General features: G+C 39.4%; 1 protein-coding gene across 3 annotated transcripts in view; it reads right to left on the minus strand.

The window, feature by feature from the left end:
• PALLD (palladin, cytoskeletal associated protein) overlaps positions 1–12,793 on the minus strand; it is a 185,085-nt gene that overhangs the window by 29,897 nt on the left and 142,395 nt on the right. For all 3 annotated transcript variants that reach the window (XM_064710701.1, XM_064710700.1, XM_064710699.1), the window contains exon 11: positions 8,737–9,429. In XM_064710701.1, the coding sequence (XP_064566771.1) occupies positions 8,737–9,429 (693 nt within the window). The remainder of the gene's footprint in view (positions 1–8,736; positions 9,430–12,793) is intronic.

Raw genomic sequence — 12,793 nt, forward strand, 5'->3', positions numbered from 1 at the left:
TGTCCAGTAATGTGATGTTACATGCATCTGAATTAAGGGAATGCCTGAAGACCAGACCTGACTAAGGGTGACTTCCTGCAAATGGAACAAATGTAACAAAAGTTCAATTATTTCTACCACCAGTGTTCTGAAACTGTGGTTGAAAAAAATAAATCATGTCTCAGCATTGGATAGGGTTAAGAAGAAATGAACAACATAAATTTCTGAATATCTTTGATCCCTCTTGATGTTTAGACAACAAAGAGTACAACTCACCTACAAAGTGCATGAGTGCTACCATTTTTTTTTTTCTCTAAAGCTTATATTTAAAAATGCATTTTTACTCATTGAAAGAAGAATTACTACTTTTTCATTCCCCTCTTCAGTTCCTTCCCCTCCTGAGCAAGCTATCTCTCTGCCTCATGCTGCACTGGTTACTGTAGCTACATAAGCACCATTTGCCTTTTAAAAGATGTGCATATATTTTGATATCAAATCAAAAATCAAATGCCTATTTTGTAATCTGAATTTCTGACTGTTAACAGCAGTATGCTGGAACTGATGGTAAGAAGAAATAACTAAAGCATCAACTGCTTTAGGTAGAAAAGGCTGGCACAATCCTCATAGTCCTGACATTTTTAGAAGAACAGGTAACTGTGAGAAGCATGCAAAGAAAAAGCTACACTGGACTGGGAAAAGGTGTCATATTCAAAATATCAACTAATTCCAGTTGATGTGGTGTTACTGGTTAAGGTCTCAGCAACTATCAAGCATTGTACCTGGCTTTTACATTCACAAATGTTTTTGTGGCATTAAGATCTGTTTAAAATAAAGAAGTTATAAAATTAAGTCCCCTGAAAAGAAAAGCCTGCAGACCAAAACAAGCAAAGCCATGCTGTGAACAGCCTCTCTGTCTTTTCAACAGGAAAATACATGTACTAATTATCTTAGTTAAGTTCACTGCCATCTTCAATATTCTTAAGTAGCTGTAAATACCATTTTGAAAAAGAACTGGATAATGCATATCTTGAAAATTAATATTTCCAGATGCAATGATTGTCAAGATACTGTTATTTTGGCTAATGTCTGAGTGTCTCCATGTTACCTCCTTGAGCTCTACTTCTGCACAGCTTTAATTGATTAGATCTGGGGCACAACCTGGATTTCTAAGTTCAAGTGGAACAAATATGCAATCATCATATCTCAGAAAAGCTGATATGGATATGTATTTTATGATAAGCATGTGCAAAAATGAAGTCCCCAATATGAGCTGTTTCTTAGCACAACCAAAAGGAATTGGTCTAACATCACAGCTAAACCCCTCATGTGTTGGTATAATAGCCACAAGTACTGTCCAAGCTATGGGAAAAGAAAATTTTCAAGAAAATTTAAACAAAAATTGTTTAGTGGACAGGAGCAATAGCTTAAAAAAATTGGAAGTTGAGAATGAATGCAAACCCTGATATTTTCTGGAACTTTTCCAGTTACAGCAATACTTGCCTTTAGATATGTTTTCCCAATATGTTATCTGGGAATATCTCCAGGTATGACTGAATAGGCAGCAAAGAGAGATGAAGTCTCTCTCTTTCTCATTAGCAAGGAAAACACCTTGACCTGTCTTCTCAGTTTGATGTTGGAGTTCTTAATCAAGGTACTTCCTTCTACGCATCATGATTTTCACATCAATCCTACTGTAGATAACCTCCATTTTTAAAAAGTTGTGACAAGCATAACTTACAGAAAGTCCCACCTACATAAGACAGCCATGCAGTTTACTCTAAAATGAAAGCTGCCTTTTGTGCTGGAAGAGTGTTGAAGGCTGTAAGATAAAAAGATAAAGAAGTGTATTTCTCCTCAGAGTGGTCACCGTCATTGCCAGTTGACTAAAGGAACATGATAATTACTAAAATATTTGTTTCAATTCCATTTGAGACAGAATGCAATGGACAAATCACAGTACACAGCTGCAAGAACAGACCAGTAGCTCTGATTCAAAGAGAAAAATGTGAAATCTCTTTCTGATACTGCTTTTCTTATGATTCCCACATCATCTCCTTTATGATTTGGATTTAATGTTCTAAAGGTCACTGAGACAGCAGTTAAATTTTGTGCAGAATGATAAAAGCAGCTTATTTAATTACCTTCTACAAGGTAATTGTACAAGGTTTTCCATTTTCCATCCTTTTCCAGAAAGTAGTAACTCAATATTCATGTTCTTTCACCAATTCTATACAGTCTTTTTTTTTCCTGTTTTTAACTAAGGCAGCATTACTGAAGATATCTACTTTAAGAAAAGGTCTCCTTTAGGGAAAATCATTAATTTTTAAAGTTGCCTTCAAAAGGATATATGTATAGCTAACAATATTTATTTTTACACTTAGAAAGAGATCCCATTTCTCCAGGATAATTCCACATCCTTTATTGGCAGGTTTTATACTTTTTAAAAGCAAATATTCACTAAATAACTAGTCAACAAATCCTTCTCATGAGATTATTTGTGCTTTCACAAATGCTCATGTAAACATATAATTTATGTGTTTAGCTAGAACTTTTAGGTATACTTATCTCTATTCCTTCACATGTAACTTTTTGATTTTTTTCTAGGAACAGTGAAGATCAGTTTCTAGCTTCTACAAACTGTGAACTAACCCCCCTCTGTTGTATGTTTCTGTCACATTAACTCTCTCCCTGAAAGTGGTTTGTAACCAAAAGCTAATCTGAATACAACATATCCACCCACCCTGGAGTTTGCTTTAGGTAAAGAAGGAAAGAACTGAGATTTTTAAGAACAGTGTTCAACAAACTTACTCCAGCCAAGTTTTACCTCAGAAATTACTGACAAGTGCTCATAATTCCCTTAAGTACTTAATTAGCTATGCAGTTCCACCAGCACTTTTCTTCTGCTTAATAACACAATGCTCTAGCAAGACCTGAAGTCTACCAAATCTATTCCATTAATAAAAAAGGTTATTACCAAAGCTTGTTCAATTAACACCACCATAGCCTCAACTTGAAAATACTGGTCACTATAAAGTGTGTACAGCTTACTGGAAAATTGAGATATAATTTATTCAAGGCAAACACTCACCATATTGTTGCAAATAAATGCTTAAAATATTTAAAGATTAATTAGTAGGTATTAATGTCCAAATAAAATGTAGTAAATTCACAAGCAGTTATTCCCATAATACACACAAGACTGTAAGACCACATGCTATTAAAAAAAATCCAAAACAACCAAACCACAAACTCCATTCCAAACAAATTAACAATTCCCACTGCAATGTTTCCAAAGCTACCAAAATTTAACTGGAAAGAATATTCATTGGTTCAAACAAGTTTAGCTATGCAGTCACTTCACAGAATCTCAGGGTTCAAAACCAAGCAAAATGTTGAATCATTAGCATGGTATTTACTGTTCATGGGCCCACAGAATACCAGAACTGAAGAGAGGGTTAGAAATGCTTTTACAGAAACACAGAATATTCTGAGTTGGAAAGGACCCACAAGAAAAACTGAATCCAACTCCTGATCACACACAGGACACCCCAAGAGTTACACTGTGTGCTTGAGAGCAATCCCAAATACTCCTTGAATCCTGTCAGCCTTGGTGCTGTTACCATTACTCTGAGGAGCCAGTTCGAGTGCCCAACCATCCTTTGGGTGTAGACCAAGTATCCAACCTAAACCTGCCCTGACTCAGCATCCAGCCATTCCCTCGGGTCCTGTCACCGGTCACCACAGAGCAGAGATCAGTGCCTGCCCCTCCTCTTTTCCTCACAAGGAAGCTGCAGACTGCAGTGAGGTCTCCCCTGAGTTTCCTTTTCTCCAGGCTGAACAGACCAAGTGACCTCAGCCACTCCTCACACGGCTTCCCCTCAAGGCCCCTCACCATCTTCATTGCCCTCTTCTTGACTCTCTTTAATGGCTTAATGTCTTTTTTGTATTGTGGTGTCCAAAACTGCACACAGGCCTTGAGGTGAGGCCACACAAGTGCAGAGCAGAGCAGGACAATCCCCTCCTCCTCCTTTTCTGGCTGGGGGTGCTGTGCCTGATGCCCACCAGTGCACAGTTGGCCCTCCTGGCTGCCAGGGCACAATGATTTTCCATCAATCACGACCCCCAGTCCCTTTCCAAAGAGCTGCTCTCAAGCCTCTCATTGCCCAGCCTTCTTGTATATCCAGAGGTGCCCTGTCCCAGGTGCAAAATCTAGCACTTGCCTTCATTAAACGTCACACAATGGGTCATTACTCAACCCTCTAATTTGTCAAGATCTCTCTGCAGGGCCTCTTTCCCCTCAAGGTAGTTGACAGTTCCCCCCAGTTTAGTATCACCAGCAAATCTACTTAGTATTCCTGTGAGTTCTGTATCTAAGTAATTTATGAAGAGCACTGGCCCTATGTTGGAGCCATGTGGAACCCCATTGGTGACTGCTTGCCAGCCTAATGTAACTCTGTTTACTGGAATTCTTTGTGCCTGACCCATGAGCCAGGTGAGCACCCATCATATGATGTGCTGATCCAGCTGAATGCTGGACATGTTGTCCAGAAGGACACCACGAAAGACAGTGTTGAGAGTTCAACCAAAGTCCAAAGAGATTACATGAACAGGCTTCCTTTGCTCAGCTAGGTGGGTTACCTTGTCATAAATGGAAATAATGCTAGTCAAACAGGGCTTTCCCCTGATGAAGCCATTTGGCCAATGACTGCATTATCCTTCAGGTGTTTTTCAGTAACTCCAAGAGTAATCTTCTCCATTATTCTACCAGGCACTGAAATGAGACCAACAGACCTGTAGTTTCCTTCATGCTGTTCTTGAAAGCTGGGACAATATTAGCCAGCATCGAGTCAAGTGGCACCTCTCCAGATTCCCAAAACAGTTCAAAAAGACATTGAGAGAAGTCTTGTAATATCAGCCAGCTCTTTGAGGATTCCAGGATGAATCCCATCAGGCCCCATAGACTGACAGGGACCCAGCTGGAGCAGTGATTCCCTCACAAGTTCAGAGTTGACTCTGAGTTTATAATTCTCAGAATCCTCATCCTTCAGCTCAGGGCACTGAGAGCCCCATAGTCCATGACGTGCTGAAGACTGAAGAGAGCATTAACTCCCTCTGCCTTGTTTATGTCCCTGTTTGTATGGTGAATATACTCATAATTTAACAAGTCACTGTTATTTATGGACTGCCTTTTGCAACTAGCATATTTTTTAAAGTTCTTTTTATTGTGCTACACAGTACAGACTGGCTTCAGCTCTAATTGCGCTTTTCCCTCACAATTTTCTCCCCATGGAAGAGAACAGCATCTCTGTAGTCCTCCCATGTCACCTTGCTTCTGCTGGTCAAACATTTACTTTTTTTTTGCCTTACCTCTAGAAGAAGATCCCTGCCTAGCCAAGTTGGCCTTCTGCCTCTCCCGCTTTTCCAACATTTTGGAATTGCCTGCTCCTGTGCCCATAGGAGGTGGTGCTTAAAAAGTCACCAGCATTGATGGACCCCAGCACCATCAAAAACATTTTCCCAGAGGACCTTACTCATTAGTTCCCTAAGAAGTCTGAAGTTTTAAATCTAATTGCTTTGTGGTTGCTGTGACCAAGACAACCACCAATTTCCACTTCAGTCATAAGATTCTCCCTGTTAATGAGCAGCAGATCAAGGAGGACATCTTACTGAGTTGGCTCTCTTAGTGTCTGCACCATGCAGTGATCATCCAGGTGTTTAAGAACCTTCTGGACCTGCTTGTATTAGCTGTATGGTATTCACTAACATTTGCCAAGTTGAAGTTCCCCGTAAGGATAAGAGTGGTTAACTTAGAGATGTTCCTTAGTTCCTTAAAGAATAATTCATCAGCATCACCATTCTGGATAGGAGGTCTATAGTAAATTCCCATGATGACATTTGCATTACTTGTTTGTCCCTTAATCCTTATCCAGAGGCTTTTGACCATGCCATTGCCAACTGTAGGCACCATTCATTCCAGACCCTCTATTACATACAGTGCCAACCTCCCTGTCTCTCCTGCCCTGCCTATCCCCCCTGAAGAGCCTGCAACCATCCTTCATGGCACACCAGTCCCAGGACTCATTGCATTATGCCAATGATGTCATCTCTCTGGGACTGGGCCAAAGCTTTTAGCTCCTCTTGCTTTGTCTTGCATCTGCTTGAATAGATTTCTCTTTTCAGCAGAATAAGTATGATACATGCATAGGAAAGGAAATGACAAAAGAAAGCTAATGAAGGTTTGACTCCAAGAGGAGTAACAAAGACTATTGGCTTGTATACAGCCACAGAGAACTTTACCGGTGCTGCCTTTGACCACTTCCAAAAATAACTGCCTGCACCTGCAATGTTTATTACTTAAACTTTATTCTGCTCATACCACAACACAAAACTGAAAAAAAATATGCCTACCAAGTTCTGCTTTTGAGGAGCAGAGCTGTGGTTGTGCCAAGATTTAGCAATGACATTTATCTTTGAAGATAAATGGCTTGACTAGTATTTCAGCTACTGAGCAAAACTTTGAATGCAACAATTTATTTCTTGCACCCAGTCTGTAAAGCACACTGTCAGGAAACAGCACCATAATTTTCAACCAACAGATCTTGGACATCATGGCAAAATGGTGAGACCACAGGCCGAAGTTATGGAGTGTGTGAAGCTCAGAAACTATGTCTCGGATAGATAAATGTGCTGAAGAGGACTTGTGAGGATGGAGTAAAAGACAAAGGAAAAGAAGCAAAAAGTGAAAGGGGCCAAAAAAAGAATTGAGGCTACAGCACAAAGCAGAAGAGGCCTAAAGCTGAGGGGGAAATGGAGGCCAGGGGAAGAACTGCTCAGGAGTGGTATTAGAATTATGGGAAATAAAGTAATCTACTAAGCAAGACACACCAGACATTAACCTACACAGTAACATGAAAAAGAAGAAGCCAGGGAAAAATTAGCATCAAAGATATATAACAATAGATTATGGCTTTTCTGCATCACACAGTACATATTTTACCATGTTTTAATGTTATAATTCAGATGACAAATGCTCACTGTGTATGTATATATACACACACACATATATATATATATATACACATAAATTATACACACATACATTCAGTATAGTTAACACAATCCAGCTCCCATCTGGACTTTATTTCCCGAGGGAATGCAGGAAAACAGCCAACTACCTCATCCTCAGCTCAGACCCTGAGGTTGCTGCCTTGTTGGGGTGGGGGAAGGAGGAATATAGATAGACACACCATCATGTGCCTACCCAGACTAGATGCTGCACTTGGGGAAGTGAGGGGCATGGTGAAGGGCGAAGAATATTTGCAGAGTTGTTTCTCTGTCCAAAGGTCAAAGGGAATGAGGAAGAACATAACTAATGCTTCAAGAGAGAACATGTATCCATAAGCACAGAGTAACAGGAAAAGAGGGACACAGCAGGGGCTCAAGCTGCTGCTATTACCCTCACAGCACACAGAGGTGAGCTCAAAAATGAATCCAGCCCTTGTCAGAGCTGTATAGCTGGACTAGAATCCTTTCTTGGAAAATCAAGGGTAATAACAGGCTTCAGTGGGCTGTGCTTACTGGTCAAGCTGTCAGTAAATTAATCATGCAATTTTCAGTGCTCAGTATCAAAAGTAAAACTCAGCCAGTGCAAAGGACACAGTAAGACAGAAAATCACAACTATGATGACTGCAAGGGAAAATTGCACTATTTATTAATTTTTCTCCTAAAAACATTTCATAGCCAGACTCCATAATGAGCTGTATGAAATAAATCAAGATAAAGAAATGCTTTTTAAAACAGATACATGACTTATTACTTAGATATATGTCCTCTTTCTTCTTTCTCTTCCTTTTCATATCTTGGATTGAAATAACAGAATTTCCCACTGCAACAGTATGTAGCTGAGCAAGTCACCTAGATACTGTAGATATGTTTAGACAAACTTCTGAACAAAGTTATAAATAAGCCTTGGATACAGCTATTCTCATTTTTGTTATTCAGCATGTCTCTTTGTTCTCTAAGGATGGAATTAGAGTCTAGTGCCAGTGGAAAGAAAAACTGATCTATGATGGGAGCTGACATGCTCCAAAATACTATTTTGGCCTTTAGAGAAGACAAAAGGGGACAATAAGTGTGCGGAGTTGTAAGGCATAGGGATTCTGTTTGTTTTTATGCACTGCTATTTTAAATCCCTCCCTAAACACTTTCCCAAACTTCCTCAGAACAAAATCTCTAGCCAAAGCAAATGAACTGTTATGGCCACTTTGTTATCAGATGTATACTTTAACACCTTGTATTTTCAGTATCACAAAGCTATAGGGACTTCTGAAAGATATACTCTTTACTTGAAATTTCTCTGTCTGCAGATGTAATAGGAACAGAAACTGCAAATATCACTGAATAAGTGGCTTTAAAAGAACTGGGCCATGAGAAGGGTTTTCTTGGATCTCCTTTCACTGCCCTGGGCCTGCAGAGCCTTTTGCTCCTGCTTTCACATTTTCTCAAACTCCAGTTTAAGGCTTCAGCTTCTCATGTTTTGTGCTCCTACTGTAGGGCTCTTTCAGAATCTCACTTCTGTGAGGCTTAAAAAACTATCTCACATCTCTAGCACAGAAGCACTTGAAATTTATTCACACATCTCTCCCTCTCAGATAACTGCTAACAGCAAAGGACCCTAGAAAAGTACAAATGAAGCAAGTGCAATAATCTTCATTACAATCTGCAGTACAGCAAGGAGCTCATCAGCTGATACTTACGGAGGCGTCACTCCTTTCGGGAGGCCTAATGCGTTGACAGAAATGGGTGGTGGCTGGGATGGCAGCATGGAGCTGAGAAAAGCTGCTGGAGACTGGCTGGAATTAGGAAATCTTGGAGTTGGAGACAGGCTGTGGGAAGGTGAAGAAAGTGAAGGAAGAGGAGGGGGTGGAGGAGGTGGAAGTGGAAAGGAATCACACACTGGATATGTCGCTGTTGGACTAAAGACAGGTGGAGGTGGGGGTGGAGGGGATGGAGAAGAAGGAGACCAGGCATATTCCCCTTCTGGAGCAAACTGCTGAGAGAAGGGAGGAACTGGCACTCTCCCAAACTGTTTCTGAGAAGCAGTTGGAGACATAGGAGAAGGAAGGCTAGATGTGGATGACCCAGAAGATGGAGTCACATAACCTGAAGCAGGGCTGATGTTCTGGGCAGCAATGAACTGCTTAGGCCGAGCATAGTTGAAGGAGCTGGAAGACTGCATGGTTGGGGAAGTATGAGAGTTAAGAATACTCATTGGCACAGGAGAGGTGGCAGACTGGCTGGACTCAAGCTCCTGGAAGGAGGGGGGAGGAGGAAAGGAAGGAGAAGAGGGAGGGTGCTGATGATCGGGTTGCTGTTGGTGACGATACCACTGTCCACTTTCTTGTTCCAGACGAATTTGGTTCTGCAGCTGCTGTATTTTTTGGGGGTCCCTGCGGGAAGGAAAAATAGACAAAAAGATGATCAGACATGCAATTCTGGCTGGAGAGGAGGTAAAACTTCCACTGGTCTAGAGTCCAGGAAAATTGAAAGAGAGGGAAAGTTTAAAGCATTTACATATGTTGAATAGCCCCACTTCTTCAGAGTTAACACATGGCTACAAAAGTCCATTTTTATGTCCTCAAGATGAAGGAAAAAGGGTGTGCATAATAGAATTTAACAGAGCTATCAATTCTTCAAAAAGATAAATTATATGGCCATGCGAAGCACTTAGGATATTTTAAAGGCACAATGCAGATAATGGAATTCAAGGTAAAAGTACTGAAACTCTTTGATTCATGTGATTTTTTTTTCAACAGCCCCCTTTCAATGATAAGGCTGAAATATTTACCTAGTAAAAACTTCAGCCGTAGCTGAATTTCTGTTGTAGCCTCTGTGGCCCAATCAGACAGACCTAATTACAATCATACTTTTAATGAAGTACTTGGAGACAAGGGACCAACTTCTGTGTTAGAACCATCCATGTATGTAGATGAGCAAAGACTTCTGAGAAACATCTGTAACCTAGGGAAGCTGTGAACTGAGCTTCCCCAGATCTTTAGTCCCACTTTTTCTCCCCAGTTTTATTTTCAACTGTAGGTCCTGAGATGAATCTTAGTAGATACTTCATATAGTTCTGAGGCATTGCAATAGGATCAGCTCAAATGGAAGTAAGAATTTAATTTAGAAATTCAGAAATTCACTGGAAGAAGAATAGAGACTAAAAAAGTTAATAATCAGGAGCACTCAGAACTCTTAATTAAGGGGAAAAACTGAAAGAAAAAAGTAAAATGTTCAGCACTGAAGCAAATCAGAACTGGGTGGTTTTTTGGTCTCGATACAGCTGTTTGAAAGACATTAAGCTCAAAATTAACTGTGGTCTATCATGTGACAATACATCAGACTAGCTTGCTTGAAATTGTCCTTTTTCAGCTGGAAAACATAACTTTATCTCAATACTCCAAATATCCACAAAGTTTCAGCATATGCACATATAACTTTTCTGTATATTTAATATATAAATACTTTATTGTATACAAGTATGTCACTGTTTATATATAATTTAGGTCATCTAAGCAGACATTTTAGAAGCAGTTTGCCTAATGCATGGCATATGAATGTATGATTCTGGCACAACAATATACTTTTGTTGATAGCAACAAAATTAGAAATGGTAATAACATCATATTTTCCACTTGAAGATTAATTTTGATATTCCAACCATCTACATTTCCCCGAAAATGTTTTCTGACAAAAATTCTGCTTATGATCTCTGGCCAAAGGAGATTGCTTAGATAAGAGAAAGGGGAGCAAGCTGTTTTAGGGCAGAAAACTGAAAAATGAGTAACTTATACTTAACAGTTGCCTTTCTTTGGTATTGTTGTTGTAAAGAGGGTTCAATTCCAGCAATGTCTCACTAACAACACAAATTGCAGCACTTAAAAGGAGATTAACTTTTTAACTTAAATTAGCAACAAGAACATTTGAAAGTTACAGTTCACTTTCTAAATTTTATAATTAATTTTTTAATGTTGATAATAGAGATTATTAATCCCTATCAGTTCGACTTTTCACTCCACAGGATGCCGGCTGAAACTTATTCTATTTTTGTGAAATTACTTAACATTCATCTTTATTTAAGTCAGTTAAAACAACACAATTTTAGTTCCCGTCAAAATTTGACTTGCTTAGTTGATGACAGCAACAGTTCTGGTCACTTCTCTGGCTGGACAGAGAAAATCCTGTAAAATTACTACTTTCACCTTCTTCTGCATCTTTGGCCTGAATATTTGCAGACCTACTGTCCAATACCTCTTAGTTATTTTATTTTTCATCATAATCATCCTCAATTTTTTAATTTATTTATTACAGACAGACTAAGGTAAAAAAACAAAAAAGGGGACAATTTAGCATTGTAAATGAGGTGTTGAATATAGAAGAAACTTAGCTGTCTCCAACACTACTATGTTTATCCAACAAGTGCTGAAAGTAAGTAGGAGTGTCATGTCTTGAGACCTTTTTATTTGCATTTGCCAAGTCACATGGCGCTGCGCCCGGCCAGCAGCATCCCACAAATGCCCATCTATGGCCCTGTCACTGCAAGTGCAGCACTGCAGCGCTGCCCTGCACTGCTGCTGACCCCGCCACGCACAGCCAGAGACCACATTCTGGGTATCTCTACAAAAGGGTGACAGGCAAAAATGAGGCTGCTCAGCACTCCCACTAAGCTTGACTTGAGGCTGCAGGAATATGCATGCCTGTAAATCAGGGTTTATTAGCCCAGGACAGTACTGATTCAGGTTGAACAGCTGTTGGTCAGCTTAGAATCCACCTAAATTAAGTGTTTGTTTGCTTAAAAAATAGCATGCAAACACAACCATTATCACATCAGTCCATGGGGCAAAAAACCCACAAAGCTCAGCTTTGAGTAAATTTTCATGCCAGTTGCAAAAGTGCACAATCCTTGTCTGCAAAGGCATGTTCTCTACCTCAGAGCTATTCTTTTAACATCAGACACTGCCATATTATTTTCTTGAGGAGAGGTATTCTAGAGATGTGTCATTATGAAGGAGAAAAGGAGAGGAAACAATAACAATTCACCAGTGTTTCTTTGGAATGACACCCTCAGTGGTGGAAGTTCTACATAGGTAGATCCTCTGCTGTGACAAAGGCAGAAATTATGAAAATTATTAATTTCTCATTAGTAGGGAAACAAAGAAGGGAATTAAAAGAGTTTGGTTTTTGGATGAGATTACAAGGAAAACTAATTTAATTGTAATTACATCCTCTTTCCAATTAGCTGAAATATGTTTTGTAATTTTAAAGGGCACACATGCATTCAGGAAACACATTAAGCTTGACTAAACAATAGAGCATAAACTTATTTTCTCATGTGGAATTTTTTATTTTGCCAAATAATTAATTATAACAATATAAGAATGAACATATAAAAGTACTTTCTTAGCAAATTCAATCAGTAAACAATAAAGGTAAGTAATTAGAAAAAAAATCATAGCTAGAGTAAAATGAATATTGAGAAACTCCATCAACTCACTGAAAAGCAGGCCTAGTACTACATAAATATGTTCAAAAGTTCTGCTTTAGAATTCATAATGATTTTCCAATACCAGGTACTATTAACCAAGATATTAAAATACATTTTCAGATGATCTGATAGGTATGCTAAGAAAGTTCCAAAATGCAAGCAGCAAGGCAGTAAGATGTTAATGAAAACAGACATCAGTTGCAACCGAGGTGAGGTTTCTGAGCCATGCTGCCTGCGAGAGCAGCTCCATGCATGGGTTTGGTACTGGGCAC

Source organism: Zonotrichia leucophrys, chromosome 4, assembly GCF_028769735.1.
Source record: "Zonotrichia leucophrys gambelii isolate GWCS_2022_RI chromosome 4, RI_Zleu_2.0, whole genome shotgun sequence".
Lineage (NCBI taxonomy): Eukaryota > Metazoa > Chordata > Aves > Passeriformes > Passerellidae > Zonotrichia > Zonotrichia leucophrys.